The sequence below is a fragment of the Schistocerca serialis genome, chromosome 5, assembly GCF_023864345.2.
Source record: "Schistocerca serialis cubense isolate TAMUIC-IGC-003099 chromosome 5, iqSchSeri2.2, whole genome shotgun sequence".
Classification (NCBI taxonomy): Eukaryota; Metazoa; Arthropoda; class Insecta; order Orthoptera; family Acrididae; genus Schistocerca; species Schistocerca serialis.
In genome coordinates, this window is record NC_064642.1 from 245,898,626 (window position 1) to 245,914,564 (window position 15,939).

The 15,939-nt window shown below is 38.0% G+C and overlaps 2 protein-coding genes across 2 annotated transcripts in view; one reads left to right on the top strand and one right to left on the bottom strand.

The window, feature by feature from the left end:
* LOC126482299 (phytanoyl-CoA dioxygenase domain-containing protein 1 homolog) overlaps positions 1-10,214 on the top strand; it is a 62,827-nt gene extending 52,613 nt beyond the window's left edge. The window contains exons 3-5 of the mRNA XM_050106317.1: positions 1,169-1,433; positions 6,510-6,755; positions 9,549-10,214. Of these exons, the coding sequence (XP_049962274.1) occupies positions 1,169-1,433; positions 6,510-6,755; positions 9,549-9,742 (705 nt within the window). The 3' untranslated portion in view covers positions 9,743-10,214. The remainder of the gene's footprint in view (positions 1-1,168; positions 1,434-6,509; positions 6,756-9,548) is intronic.
* LOC126482298 (transcriptional protein SWT1) overlaps positions 1-15,939 on the bottom strand; it is a 342,452-nt gene that overhangs the window by 9,141 nt on the left and 317,372 nt on the right. The window lies entirely within an intron of this gene.

Here is a 15,939-nt window from a genome sequence, read left to right on the forward strand (position 1 = left end):
TCGCAGCGCCATAAGTGGTGTGGAAGGCAAGGTGGTGGTGGTGGTTAGTGTTATCGTCCCGTCGACAACAAGGTCATTAGAGACGGGGCGCAAGCTCGGGTTAGGGAAGGATTGGGAAGGAAATCGGCCACGCCCTTTCAAAGGAACCATCCCGGCATTTGCCTGAAACGATTTAGGGAAATCACGGAAAACCTAAATCAGGATGGCCAGAGATGGGATGTGGAAGGCAAGTGTGGATCCAATATGCACTGTTGTAATAACTTCCTCTTGCTGTCAGAGTTGTCACATAAGAATGATTTAAAGTGGAGTAACCACATGAAACTAATTGTGGGAAAGGTGAGAGTCACTGGACAAATCCTCAAGAAGAGTAGCCTGGCCATGAAAGAGATTGCTTACAAAAATCTACCAATTACTGAGTATTGCTTTTCAGCCTATGACCACTACCATATAGGATTGATGGAGCAACAAGAAAAGATCCAAGAGGAGTGTTGCCACAGATTCATTTGGTAAGCATGAAAGCATCACAGAGATGCTCATCAAACTTCAATGGTAGGTGCTACAAGAGAGACAACGTGGATCACAAAGAAGTTTACTGTCAAAATTCTGAGATAGTATGTTTCTAAAAGAGTTGGGAAGAATCAATCAATATACTGCTTTCTCCTATACATATCTTGCAAAAAGATCACGAAGGCAAAATTAGAGAGATATGAGCTCACTTAGAAGACTACCAACAATTGTAATTTCTACACACCTTTCAAGATGGGAACAGAAAAGGGGAGGGAAGTGGTACATGGGGTATCCCCACCACATACTGTACGGTGACATGTAGATGTAGAAAGTTTTAACATATTTCCCAATCTCTCCCGTCCTCACTGTTTCTGTTGAGGGAGTCTCAGGTACCAGGGGCTGCAGTTTGACTCCCATCTGTGGGTGATAAAGGAGCTTTTGCCATCTGTCAAGATAGTAAGACAACTTCTAATTGTATTTCTCTAGTTCCAAATAATAGATCAAATGCTTACTGTAATTCTTCACACAAATATGAACATCAAAATGGCAAACAGCTGAAAGCTGTGTAAAAGTGTGTTATTTAATATATGTTCTAAACACTTAAGGCATTACATATTCTAAAATTAACTATAGAATCAAAGTATTTGTTTATCTGTTTCAGAATAAAGATAAGTACTTCCTAGAAAGTTCAGATAAAGTGAGTTATTTCTTTGAAAATGGGGCTGTTGATGAGTCTGGAAAACTGCTAGTGGATGCAAAAGTCTCCCTGAATAAAGTTGGACATGCTCTCCATTTACTGCATCCAACATTTGAGAAGTACACTTTCAGCAATAAAGTGAAAGAAACATGTTGGCAGCTAGGTTTTTCAGAACCTGTTATTGTGCAAAGTATGTACATTTATAAGAACCCTGGTGTTGGTAGTGAAGGTGAGTTGAAAAAAAAAGGATTTAAATATTGTTTAAATTCAGTAAATTTGAAAAATCAGAAATGATTTCAAATGTTTATCTCCTCAGCTGTACACCATAAAAGCAATTTCAGCATTCCTCCATTTCCAGCAATCTAATGAGAAATCACTGAACAAAAGTTCTCACTCACTAACAAATTTTAAAAATATACAAATTGATTAACAGCTCCATGCAAACTAATGAATCAACAGACTTTATTTCACAAACTATCAAACTCCTGCAGTTGAACATTCTTGATTGGAGATCGGTTATCAGTAACAGCCAACAAATCTTTGTAGATTTGTAAAGAGATGTATGAAATGATCAAGTCTATGAAATATGAAAGAAGAATGAAGTGAAAATAGTTACAAGGACACCAAAAGATGGTAGAAAATCCTGACATACACTGAACAAAGGGCAATGATAAAATGAGAGGAAAAATTAGCAAGAGGTGCTTTGCATTCGAGACTAACCTTCATATGAGAAATCTTGTGGTAGTAGGATAACAGGAAAAGGGCATGAAAAGAGAAGGGTGGGGAATTCAAAATGAAGCACATAACAACAGGTAGTTTGAATAAGTAAATTTTCAACCCATATTTTGCAGAAAACAACTCTGTTGAGGAAATAATCCACACACAAAATACCTAAATACATTGGTACTCATACTGGTAACTGGCATGCTCACAACTACATTAACATTTACATCTCACAAGACTGTCATATGTACTTGTGTAGTACAGTCACGTGTGACAGTTGCGTTTGCATGCATGTTGTGTGCGCGTGTGTGTGTGTGTGTGTGTGTGTGTGTGTGTGTGTGTATTGTTGACAAAGGCTATTGGCCGAAAGATTGAAGTGTGAAAATCTTTTTGTTGTGCCTATCTGCCACTCGGCATCTCCACTATATGGTGAGTGGCAACTTTCCTTCTCATAATATTGTCATATGTACTTCTGTATTTTTATTGTTGTAATGCCATGTGTGCCTAGTGAAAATACTATAAAGTTTTTCCAGTGTATACAGTGTACCATCTACTGCATTCTCATTGCGAATTTTGTTTCCCTATACCAGCAAATGAAAGCCTTCTTACTATGGCAATGCTTTTGCACTGTGAAGACTGTAAAGCAAGCATTTAATATGAAGAGGTAAAGTACTTAATACGGAAATAGGGAGGCCTTTGTGGGAGATTATTTTACATAACAGTAAAATCATGTAGATCATGTGTGTTTCTCATACAGAGTAACAGCACTAAAGAAGCAGCTTGACTGCTATCACAGCAAATAAGAAAATACAAACCCTCTGTAAATAGCTGTTAAGCAAATGAATTTCGTTTTCATCAGCTGTGAGACTGTTCAAGAGATGAATCTGATGGCTTAGAAAGTTTCACATATATATAAAAAGCTGCAATAGATTTCAAGATCATATAAAATATCCTTTAAAAGTGTTCTATTTACAGAAGTTCAAAATAGGGAACTTATAATTTTAATCTGGGTGTGATCAAACAATTCACGTCACATAATATACAAGTGTAGATAGTTTTAAAAATGTAACTTCAGTAGGAAGCAGTTAAGTGAAGTTATTTTTGTGAGAATTGAGCAATACAGTCGGAAAGAAAGATTGGAAAGTGAACAGAGGAAAGAACAATACTTAAAAAGTTAAGAGTGAGACTGATGTAAGGTATACATGTGATATGACGCACAACATTGAGAGACTGCACTCATTTCTTCCCTTTTAAATTATATGAAATTAGTTGATTTTCTTTTCTCTTGCAGTGCCAAAGCTAAGTTCTTAAGTCCACACTAGAAAGATTTTGTTTTCTACAAGTCTGGAAATAGTAAATACACAACAAAATATGATAAATGACATTAATGGAGCAAAATTATGATCAGTTGTTTTAAAACATTCAACACTTCTTGTGGCAGTATTTCAAAACTTTAGGCACGGCTTTCTTCACTTCTTTGCATATCGCCTGCTCCAAATATTCACCTGACTTTTGCTATGTAAGTTTGGTGAATCATTCTCTTATGTTAGAGTACTGGAGCACAGTTTATCAACAATTTGACATAAAAATATATTATCTGTGTGTAACAAGGGATGATAAAATAGGCTGGACTAAAATAGAATTCCTAATCTACAAGCATTACTTTCACTCTTCAAAGGCAGGTAAAACTATAAAGGAAATATCAGATATGCCATATATCACAAAATAATAATTAAGGTTAACAAGCACAAATGTTATACAACTAGATTCAAAGGTTCAAATTTAAAAAATACAAGTTAATTCTGTGAAACAGGAAAGAATCACTTGTTCAGCAACAACTATAACAGCACGAGCCAGAGCTACACTAAAAATAGCAGTGGACAGTTCCCATTGTCGATTTCATTTGTTACCAGCATACTGACTCTCTCATTTTTGACAGTTAAAATCAGCTTTTCCTGCCCTTCTAAAACTTTCCTTTGTCTTTGTATGTTTTTTATGTCACTTGTCTGTTATTAAGTTTCTGTTGGGAGAAACACATAAAAAATAACAATGTTTCTAGCCTTCAGAGGCATCAAGAGGAGTAGTAGGTCAAAGATCTCATTAGAGTAAAAAACATCTGCTAACTCTAATTCAGATATGATGGAATGCGGGAACAGAAAAACAAACAAAGAACAATTATTGTAGAAAAAGAAATATAATGGCAAGAGGAAGCAATAACACAGTTGTTGTTGCCTTCTGTCTGACATACTGATTTCACGCAACACCCCAGGATATTCTACACAGTGCAATCTTTTTCATACCTGCATCGCTGCTGTAAATATTCCAGACTACATCCACACGAGCATACTTACTGTATTGTGTATCATTCAGATTTTACTTCTGTATGAGACTGCACTACACACAAATACTTTTACAAAACACTTAAATTCATATTACATGTTAAAACAGTTCTCTTTTTTAGAACTGCTTTTCATGCTACAGCCACAGTCTACATTTAAAAATTTTTCTGCTTCAGCCATCATCAGTTATTTTGCTACGACAATAGCAAAACTCGAAGGAGAGCTTCTGTGAAGTTTGGAAGGTAGAAAATGAGGGACTGGTGGAAGAAAAGCTGTGAGGACAGCTACAAACCTGTCTCACTCAATTTTCAACTGCTGTCATGCTTGGGTAGGTCAGTCAGCAGCACACTCGATTCCAGAAGGCAAAGGTCTCGAGTTCAAATCTCATTCTGGTGCACAGTTTTTATCTGCCAGGTAGTTTCATATCAGTGGATGCTCTTCTGCGGAGTGAAGATTTCATTCTTGAATAGCAAACTTCATCTACTGTTAGTGTCTCATTTTATAACATAATTTCCTCAGTATCATGTGATTTAAGACGATTACAGCATCTTACTTTGCATTTACTTTTGCTGTCTTTTCAGTGCACTGTACATTTGGTTCAACTGATCTTCAAACTCCTTGGCCTTCTCTGACAGAATTATGAATTCATCTGCTAACTTCTAAGTTTTTATTTCTTGTTCCTGTGATTAAGTTCCCTTTACAAATTTCTTTTCAGTTCCCTTTACTGCTTGCTGAATGTACAGACTGAATAACATGGAGGGTTAGGCTACAAACCTGTCTCACTCAATTTTCAACTGTTGTCTCTCTCTCATGTTTTTTGACTCATATTACTGCAGTCTGGTTTCTGTTAAAGTTGAAGACAGTCTTTTGACAACAGTACTACTACTTTCAGAAATTCAGAGAGTGTGTTCCAGTCAATGCATGCAATTAAAGTACAAAAAAAATCAGAATAACTAGGTATCCATGGGAAACATATCTCCTTCAACACCAAATTCATCAACATCTATATGACTATCCTTTCCTAGTGTTTCCTCTGTCATAACTACTTAATCTACATATGCATAAAAATCCCCCTACCCTCAACCAACATAGCACCTGCTTAAAAGAGTCACACACAACCCCTTTGTCACTGGAAACCATTCAGACTTTGGTCATCTCATCCAATTAATCAACCACAGATCCAACTTCCTCAGACAAGTTCTGAAATGAGATTACCTCTCCCCATTATATTGCCCACATAACTCACTGTCGCCTTCCACCACCCTCCTAACCTTCAAAACATCCTTGTACAGCCCTATAACATTCCAGAGCAGTGTATCTACCTCAAGTTCCTAATACTGCAACTGTTCCCGTCGTATGAGCTGTGACACACACCTGCACACCTGCCTACTACTACCTACTTCAACCATACCACAATTGAAAACAAACAACGTTAAAAGTAGGGCAGCATACCACATTACTCATATGATTTGCCAGAAAATATATGTTCACTACACACCTGCCATCAAAGGGGCAGGACATACGATTGGACAAAAATTTAATATTGGTTTTGAGGATGTCCATTCTACAATTGCTTAGCATTCTCCACAGTCTGACAAAAGACCATGAATCCCAGATACATTACACAGACATATGAATCTTCTGACCTGAACTTGAAATTTGATTTGCTCATTCCCTCTTCTCCTCTATAGGTGCTTCGCCTGCTTTCATTTTTCTTCATTTCTTTTCTCTTTTTTCCTTCTTGTTCATGCTGTCATCTTCATTTTTAAAACTTTTTATCCTAAAATTGCATAATTCTTTTCACTTGGTATTCTTTGTCCTTCCTCTAATCCATCGTCCCCTCTTGTTGTCAACCTCTGTTTGCTATCTCTTAACTGAAGATGACAGCTTAGTTACTAATGTACTATCTTTGACCTCCTACTCTCTTTGAGATCTTTACCTTCATCTCTGATATTTTTATGCATATCTGTCAGCATTGCTGAATGTTAAACCTCCTGAAGGTAATAATTTAGACATTTCATGAATTGAATTCATATTTGTCTATCACATGTTTAAGTTTCTGAACATTTTAAATTTCAAGATTTATTTTTGTTTCTATTTGTATTTGTGTTAGCTCTGAACCACAATTATTAGTTACTAAGAGTTATTGTACTACATTCAAATAATTGCTAGTGAATTAAATGAAAAATTCTTATGCAATTGTTATGTCACGTTTCCAGCCAAGAATTTTTTTTTTCTTTAAGTTGTAGCACACCAGGATGCAACATTCCTTCACACTGAACCTACTGAGCTTGTGGGGTTTTGGTTTGCTCTTGATGATGCTACAGTGGAAAATGGTTGTCTGTGGTTTGCACCTGGATCACATCGCAGTGGAGTACACAGACGTCTCATACGAAATCCGGATCCAAATTCAGATGAGCTGTTAATTTTCACAGCACCAGCTCCCCAGTATCAGTCATCAATATTTCAGCCTGTACCAGTCCGTAAAGGTATGGTTCTGTAGTTACCAGTTCTGTCTACTCACTTTTTAAATATCCTAATGATGTTACACACTCATCTTTCCCTCAGATGAAGCAATTTTTAGCATAAAATTTCTGGAATCTAATTATAATCAATTATTCCTAGAAAAAAATGATATAATTATGTCAAAGCAAAGACCAAACTTGTGCTATGGTAATTTAAATAAAAGTAAGCTGACCCGACATTTCATAAAAGGGAAAGAAGAAAATGTGGAGTATGATTCTATTCATTCTTATAAGTAGAGGAATAAAACAATAAATACACAAAAACCATACACCCAGTTGTTAGTTATGTGCATTCCAAGGATGAGGCACGTGTCTCACTTTTAAATCTGTATGCTTACCTCAGAATTACGAAACTCTCTCAATAGTTGTTTGATAACACCAGTGACAAACTTCCAGGCATCCTTATGCAAAGCAAAGTCTTGCTTGAGTTACTTCTTGGATACTTCAAATGTATACATAGTAGAAAATTAAAGATAATTATTGTATAACATAGGGCTTTGACTGATAAATCATCTGTCTTACTGATTTATATGCAAATTACATTACTACAATGTAAGTATGTCTTATTTCACATGGAAAAAGATACTATTCAATAGTATCCTTTCTACATTTCTGTTCACTGTACAGCAGTTACTCTTTCTGTTTTTAGTTGTTGTGACCTTCAGTCTGAAGATTGATGCAGCTCCCTGAGTACCCTGTTGACCAATACCTTCTTTTAGTCAAGTTGTGCCATAAACTTCTGTCTTCCCCAATTTGATTCGTGCATCCTGATTAGTTACTTAATATGCCCATTTAAACTTCTGCATTCTTCTCTAGCCCCACATCTCAGAAGCTCTACATCTGGTTCTTTCAGTTTATCCAGGTCCCATCTCCATAAATTCCTGCCTTTTTGCAGTTTCTTCAGTTTTAATCTGCAGTTCATAACCAATAGATTGTGGTCAGAGTCCACATCTGCCCCTGGAAGTGTCTTACTATTTAAAATCTGGTTCCTAAATCTCTATCTAACCATTATGTAATCAGTCTGAAACATTCCAGTGTCTCCAGGTCTCTTCCATGTATACAATCTTCACTAATGATTCTTAAACCAAGTGCTAGCTATGATTGAATTATCCTCTGTGCAAAATTCTACTAGGTGGCTTCCCCTTTATTCCATTGTCCCAGTTCATATTCACCTACTACTTTTCCTTCTCTTCCTTTTCCTACTATTGAATTACAGCCCCCCCCCCCCCCCCATGATAATCAAGTTTTCGGTTCCATTAACTATCTGAATAATTTCTTTTATCTCATCATCATACATTTCCTCAATCTCCTCATCTGTAGAGCTAGTTGGCATATAAACTTCTACTATTGTGGTGGGTGTGGCTTCATGTCTATCTTGGCAACAATAATGCATTCGCTATGCTGTTCATAGTAGCTTATTCACATTCCTACTTTTTTTACTCATTATTAAACCTACTCCTGCATTACCCCTATTTGATTTCCTATTTATAACCTTGCATTCATCTGACCAGAAGTCCTGTTCCTCCTCCCACTGAACTTCACAAATTCCCGCTATATCTAACTGTAACCTAACCATTTCCCTTTTTAAATTTTCTAAACTACCTGCCCAATTAAGGGATCTGACATTCCACGCTCAGATCTGTAGAATGCTAGTTTTGTTTCTCCTGATGACATCTTCCTGATTAGTCCCCATCCATAACAACTGGGAAGATCCACCTGCTTTGTTGCAGTTTCCACAAAAACGTATGAAAAATTATGTTCATAAACTTCATGGTCATTGGTCACTATAACAATTTGATGTTAACATCCAATTTTATTTAAGAAGACGTTTCATTCTTGAACAGAATTATATGAAAATGTTACGTGGAAACATACAGTAGCATTGCTGTGTCGGTAGTGGTCCATTGGCTTCCTCAAACCTGTGAATCAGTCTATGCAGACAGTAATAGAGATACTTATTGTTTAATATGGGTTATGAAAAAAAATGCATTTCTCACGCATAAAAAGCATTACCAGAAATAAAAGCTATGGTTAGTCCCAGAAAATTTTAATTACAGGGTGGGATCTGGAACATGGGTCTGTCAATGTTTAGTCTCACACATACCCTAGAACCATCAAGTCACATTCAGTAATTTTGTGTTGTAAAGAATCCACAAATGAAAATAACACAACAAAAAATGTACTGTGGCCATTGGCTGCAGAATTACTTTGACAGCAAAGACAGCTAAATTTAGTTTTTGTGATGGATTTTGAAAGCTTAACTTTTCGTTCCTGTGTAACCTTAATTATACTATTTCTGTCAAAGTTCATAAATAACTTCACATGTAATAAAGCTAAGATTGATATGTGTCTGTATCTAAGATGTCTAGGAGATGAACAGTGTCAGACATCACATAGTATTCCTATTACACCATTTTTTTAAAAAAATATTTAAGCAATGATTTGTCCCCTAAAATTGTGCCAAAGTACTAGCAAATGGAATTTTCTCAGGTCTCTATCTTCAAGTGGATAACAATATAAAGAGGAAAAAAGTTAGCATCACCTCCAATTTAATGTCTCATGAGTGCATATATTTTGGCTTTCAAGATCTATTCTAGTTAATAGCAGACATTCAGTACTAATTTGGTCACTTTTACTGTGCATGCAGAGAATCCCCCAAATCAACTTGATAAAATATTGCCAACAGTTTCCTCTGTTCTGCCTTCATTTCATATTGTATGTGTACGAGTACGATGGATATTGTCCTTCTTTTCACAGGAACATGTGTGCTGATCCATGGGCAGGTTGTTCACAAAAGTGAGCACAACAAATCTCAGCATCCTCGGCATGCATATACATTCCACGTATTTGACAAAAAAAGAGCAAAATATTCACCTGAGAACTGGCTGCAGTTGAAAGAAGGATATAACTTCCCTGCCTTATACAAAAGTGCACCAGTCTCGGACGTCTAGACACTGGTTGAAGGTTGATGACACTTACTGTGACAAAAGAAGTCTCCCGAGCAAAAACCAAGTATTGTGCTCATTTCTCCCACCAGCAACAACTGTTCTTAATAGAAATTGTGGATGTTGTACAACGAGAATCAGGTGTAATAATTTTGTTTTGGGCTTTGCTATTAGTCATCTTCTTAATGGACTCAAATAACTTTGTTCAATTATTTTGTAGACACAATGGAACTCTGATATTGTTGTTATAGTTGACGAATGCTGATGATCCAGAGCAGTACCTTATGTTTGTCTGTCTATGTAAAGAAAGGAATTACTGCAAGACATGCCATCTGGTATGACTCAACAATTAAATGCAAAATTCCATTTGATATGAATGGCTGTGTATCTTTCATCTGTGTAAGTGATCTCAGGTGCAAACGTTTCTCTATATTTGTTATTTAACAAACTTTTATTTTAATAAAGAATTAAGATCTGAGTGGTTTTCATTGTACTATAATTATGTGTTGTGTCTCTATTTCTACACTGTGTGTTTTCTCATTTTTTAAATTCAGGAACTTAGATAATTGATAATTGTATCAATTCAGAAAAATTATCTGGATGAACAAAGCAGAAACTGAAGAACAGTTTAGATTTATCATAGGACATATTTGCTATTATTTCTAAGGCCCAAGTGAAATGATGCAGTAGTAAAAACAAAGGAGTCATATTCAAGAGGAGTGAGACTCAAATTCTCAACTGATATTCCTTATTTGGATTGGCTATAGTTTCTTTAAATCATTTCAAATTGATGTTGTGATTATTTATTCAACCTGTTTTTGGTTTCTTTTTCTTCATCGTCCTTGTACAGTATTGATTTGCGCTGTGTTTCTCATTTGTCAGCGAGACTTAATGTCCAATTCTCCTTCCTTTTCTCCTCCTCATTACACAATATTGTGAGACACATCTGGCCCAGCACATGTGAAGATAACTTTAATGTCATATGATGTCTCCCAAGGTATGGAAAGCCCAAACACAGTTTTTCATAGTGCCATTAGTTTCAAACAATTACGTTTTTGCTTGTGAGGGTACAATTATCCATGGCACAAAGTATTACATATGTTTTAACAAATATTCTGTCAAGACTTTTATGGCAGCAATTTCATCAGGCAGATACATTAAGGAATGGAAATGCTGACTATAAATGGAAAAATTCCAAGAGTATTGTAAAAAAACACCGTAGATGCTATGTGAGGAGAGTGTAAGATCAGCTATGGGTTGACAACCACATTAGAAAACTATTCAAAAAAAAAAAAAAAAAAAAAAAAAAAAAAAGAGTGCTTCACCTCAGAATTAAACATATCCAAAGATTCAAAAACAACCAAAAACTGAATTAGAAAAAAATTAACATCATGAAAAACCACACGTGAAGTGTGCAATGAATCAAAAACTTGTGGTAACTACCCTATTAGATGCAGGGATCATACCTAAATGAAGGTGACACATTGATATGACAGTACTGATTTATTGCTCATTATCCAACATACAACACATCCTCGTGGTACAAGGTTCTAGAGTGAACTGACTTCTTCGTAGCCCACCCAGATGCTGCAGTCAGCTGCGTGTGTTCCCTGGTCAGAGGTGCTACTTATGCTGGTGTCCCCTCAGAGCCTCCCTCCCAACACTCACACCCCTCACCCCTTCCTGTAGAGTAGAGCACTGGGGTGCAGGGGGGGCAGGGGGGGGGGGGAGGAGTGCTGGTTGGTGAGTATCATCAAGCAGATGGGTCATACAGAGCAGGACACAGATGGATCATTTCTCGACGATGGTCCAACCTGATAAAAGTGACCAACCATGTCATGGCCAGTTACGAAGCAGAACACGGTTGGTCCAACTCTCATTGTGGACTGACCTGCAGCACTAGTGCTGTACAGATGATACTGTGCCAAAGTTCGAGGAGTTCGATGAGGGTGACTGCACTGAGATTCGCTTGGCACAGGCAGGGATGGGGGCTGGGGTGTCTGAAATGGTGCATCAGGAGGAGGATCTGAAGCTGTCGCTGATGTATTGTGTAGCAGATGTTGTTGTCATTCCATAGGGTCTGTAATAGTGAGTGCTCCATCTGCTGACAAATGAGAAGACATAGCAGTGTAATCTACTTTCCTAGGTAACTGTAATGTGAGTGGGAGTTGTCAAGCTATCTGTCAAGGCAGGCATCCACTATTGGATCACTGTGTACAAGTTTCACATGGATGTTCTCTGTAAGAGTCTCTCATGTTCCATTTGGTGACGACTGGCTCCTCAGAGTCTGAAATAGCTGTCTGCATATCAAGGGGTAATTAACCACGTGGGTCATAGTCTGTTCCTTCTGGGTCCTTATCATATGCAGCTGGGTGTTTGTGCAGAGTCCAGGCTCATTTTAGGATGTTTAATGAGACCATTGTTGCTTTTCCACCGAGCAGGATTTCAAACATATGAGAGTTCATTTTAAATCGTTACACGAGCCTGTGTAGGATGGCTGTAAAGCTGGCTGGATCATATCATCACATAACTCACAGTTACTAAGTTCCTTACGCACAAAAACTTTCGGATTGGTATCCAAGGTAAGAGATGGTAACTTGCAGGGCACGTGAGTGATTCTCCTTATAAGATTTCATGTAGGTCTTTCTTGAATACTATACAAACACTTGGTAGTACCCATGGCAAGGCTTCCATCCACAGTCACACTTGGAACATGAGTCAGGTTTTTAGGGTTCTGTGCTACCACTCCATAAGCCTGTTACTCTGAGTGTGCTGTCATAAGATTACATGAATGGCACAGATGTTGCAGAGTGCCTCGAATAGAGGAGACTCATATTGTCTTCTCTGGTCTGTCATAATGATTTCAGGGGAGCAGAATCAAGCTACCCAAGCAATGATGAACACATATGCTGTTGATTGTACTGTAATGTCCTTACTGGGGACAGCTTCTACCCAACAAGAAACTCTGTCAGTAACTGATAGTAAGTATCTGTAAGCTTCAGATTCGAGAAGGGGGCCAACCAAGACTAGGCAAACATGGAAAAACCCTGCTCATGGTATATCAAAGTGCCTGATTTGATGTTGTGTATGACGGCCAACTTTGCTGTGCCAGCAAGCCAAGCAAGCTTGTGCTCAGCCTCGACAATCACTTTTAATGTTCAGCCAAACAAAATGTTCAGTAATGAGTGGTACTGTTGGCCTAAACCCTCGGTGCACTCCAGATGTTTAACTGTCCAAAAATTGTGCACCACGTGGATGTGAGGACTAGTGGCCAATTTTTGTTTTGAGACCATCGCATAGTATTTGGATGTTAGTACCAGGGTGAAATGCGGCAATGTGCTGTGCACAAATGACCACACTTCAGATACACAATAGTTTTAAGAACTTCATGTGATACCTAAGATTATAAGATGGCTTCAAAAAGAAACCCTGTTGTTGCCAACCAGAGGATGCCGAAGGGTAAAAAAGTGGTTTGTTTGAAAACACTTTAAATTAAAGCAGAGGACCAGAGTAAAATTTGCAGACGACTGTAAATCAAAAGTGTATTTTCACAGAAAGCAACAGGGAAAGTATAAGGTAACATGTGTCTGTTTTAAGGGCAGATATAGTGGCTGACGTCACAAGTGGTTTGGGGAGGGGGATAGGCAGTGGTGACCATTGTGTTAGAGCATAAGTACACATGAACACCCTAACTTCTAATATCTCAGCAGTTTTTTTAATGCTGTTGAACATAATGTAGATGCGGTAATCTCATATACACAGCACAAAATCTACCACACTCTGCTGTATTGCTGCTCCTCTATAAAACTCCTTCATAAGTACACCTTCAATTGTGACCATTTTAAGCTCTTGTGCATGCCCAACTGGCATGACATAATTGCCTCAAATTCACATGGATTTGGTAAACAATGTGCACATTTCATAGCATGCAAAGCTAGCATTTATCACTCCACCAGAGGCTGCCAAAGGGTAAAAAAGTGGTTTGTTTCAAAAAACTTTAAATTAAAGAAGAGGGTCAGAGTAAAATTTGCAGAGGAGTGTAAATCAAAAGTGTATTTCTCCAGAAAGCAACAGGGAAAGTATAAGATAAAATGTGTCTGTCTTAAGGTCAGAGATAGTAGCTGACATCACAAGCGGTTTAGTGGGGGAGAAGGAACGCACAGCTCGCCATTGTTGAGGACTAGTGGTTAGATTGGGCAGCCGTACTGATGGCTGGCAGTTGTGCTCCCGCAAGATTACCAATTAAGCTTTGCTTTTTGGCTAAATCTGCATAAGACTGTGACAAAGTAATGTTCACGTAGGTGGTGAAGTTATTTTGACTGTGAATAAATGTTTATCTTCATATGTGACAATTACTGAGGTATAGATGCAAATGGTTAATTGAGCAAAGCTCAGTGTACACAACACCATGAACACAGGAAGTCAGCTCCTGTGCTTTCTCCTGCTGTTGCAATTCTGTTTTTGTCTTCTGCCAATGATCATTATGACCAATTGGTTACAATCATGCTTATTTTTATGTGGGGTATCAAGTGTAAGCAAAGACTGAGTCCCATGGCATCCGATAATAAAGTTCCTGGTTTTTGAACTAAAAGACCCATGTAGCAGCTGAGTGAATGATATTAAAACGATCACAATTTGGATTAGCATTACTGAGACAACAACCAAAGGTAATTGGTATCCGACAGTGGTCTTAAACCCACATAGATGGGCATAGCCGTCTAACTGCTATCTGGCATGCATACTGTGATTTTGCAACTTGTTGGTAATAAACTGTATCAAAGGATTTTGAGACAAACGAGGCTCTAGAATATAATTACTTTTATCAGAACTGGATTGCATTATTTAGTAGCAATGGAATTCCTCTCCAAAACCTTAGTTCTATGTATTTACTAAGTACAGAATCCACAGGGTGCTGAATAATGTATGAGGGGCTGAACTGCAGGTAAGATTACAGGTCGAGGAAGTGCAGAGGCTGATTACGCTACCACCATGCAGGTAAGTCACAAATAGGATGTGCCACGCACCCCAGTAAATCTACCACTTACCATACCAGACAGTCCAAGGGGTCCAGTACGTTATAAGTTAGGGTTTGCCATTCCACAGAGGGGATGTTACAAGGGCCTGTCAGCCTTTCTATACAGAGGCTGGTGGAATCACTGTTAAGTAAGTCCTTAATGGTCATAGTTCTGGCTCTTCTGAAAGTTTGTTGTAATCTAGTTGTCAAGAAATAATATTGATCAACAACTCAAAACCTGTGACTATGCCATCAGCAGCATGTAAATGACGGACATCTGTCGTATGTTGCACAACAACATCAAGATGACAGAAGTGATGAGGAATATCATATTTTGAGAGGTGCCATATGTTATCTGTGAGTGGCTTGTGATCTGTATAAATAATTATGTACCTTCCTTCAATATCTTCTGTAAAATATCTAACTGCTTCACAGACGGCAAGTAATCCATGATTGGACATGGACCATTTTGACAGCGAGGCCATGAGTTTTTTTTTTTAGAAGAAGCAAAGCAGCTGTGCTTCACCTGCCACAACTTATTGTAAGACCACTCCAATGCCAAAATCGATAGATCAGTTGTGACAGCAAGCTATGCATTGGGTACTGGGTGGACCAAAGTGGTTGCTTTTGCAAGGCAGTCTTTTGCTAGTGTGAATGCTTCTTGCATTTTGTTGCCCCCTCCCCTTGCACATCTGGCCTGGTGAGAGCACCAGTGAATGGGATTGTATCACAGCCACCTGTGGCAGGAGACACCAAAAAAAAATTTACAATGCCTAGACAGTGCTGTAGGTCATGGTAATTCTGGTAGTAACTGCTTCTTGAGTTCTGTTCTTTCTGAGGTAGGTTTGATCCATTTTGCATTTTGTATGTGTCCAAGAAAAGTAACTTCAGGTTATCCTCATTTATGATCACACCTGTGTGCTGCAGGACAACTAGAACTAGTTCAAGATGCCATTCACAAACTCATGGGGTTCCATAAAATACTGGGATATCATCCAGGAAAGCATAACTAAAGTCAAATCTGAAGGGACCTCCATCAACGAACCACTGTCCAGTCTGAGCTGCATGCTTTGGTCCGCAAGGCATGAATAGAAAATGAAAAAGTCCAAACTGTGTGATTACTGTGGTCTTAGAGACATTGTCTTGGTTTATAGGTATTTGGAGGTAAGCTTTTCTGCAGTCGGATCAG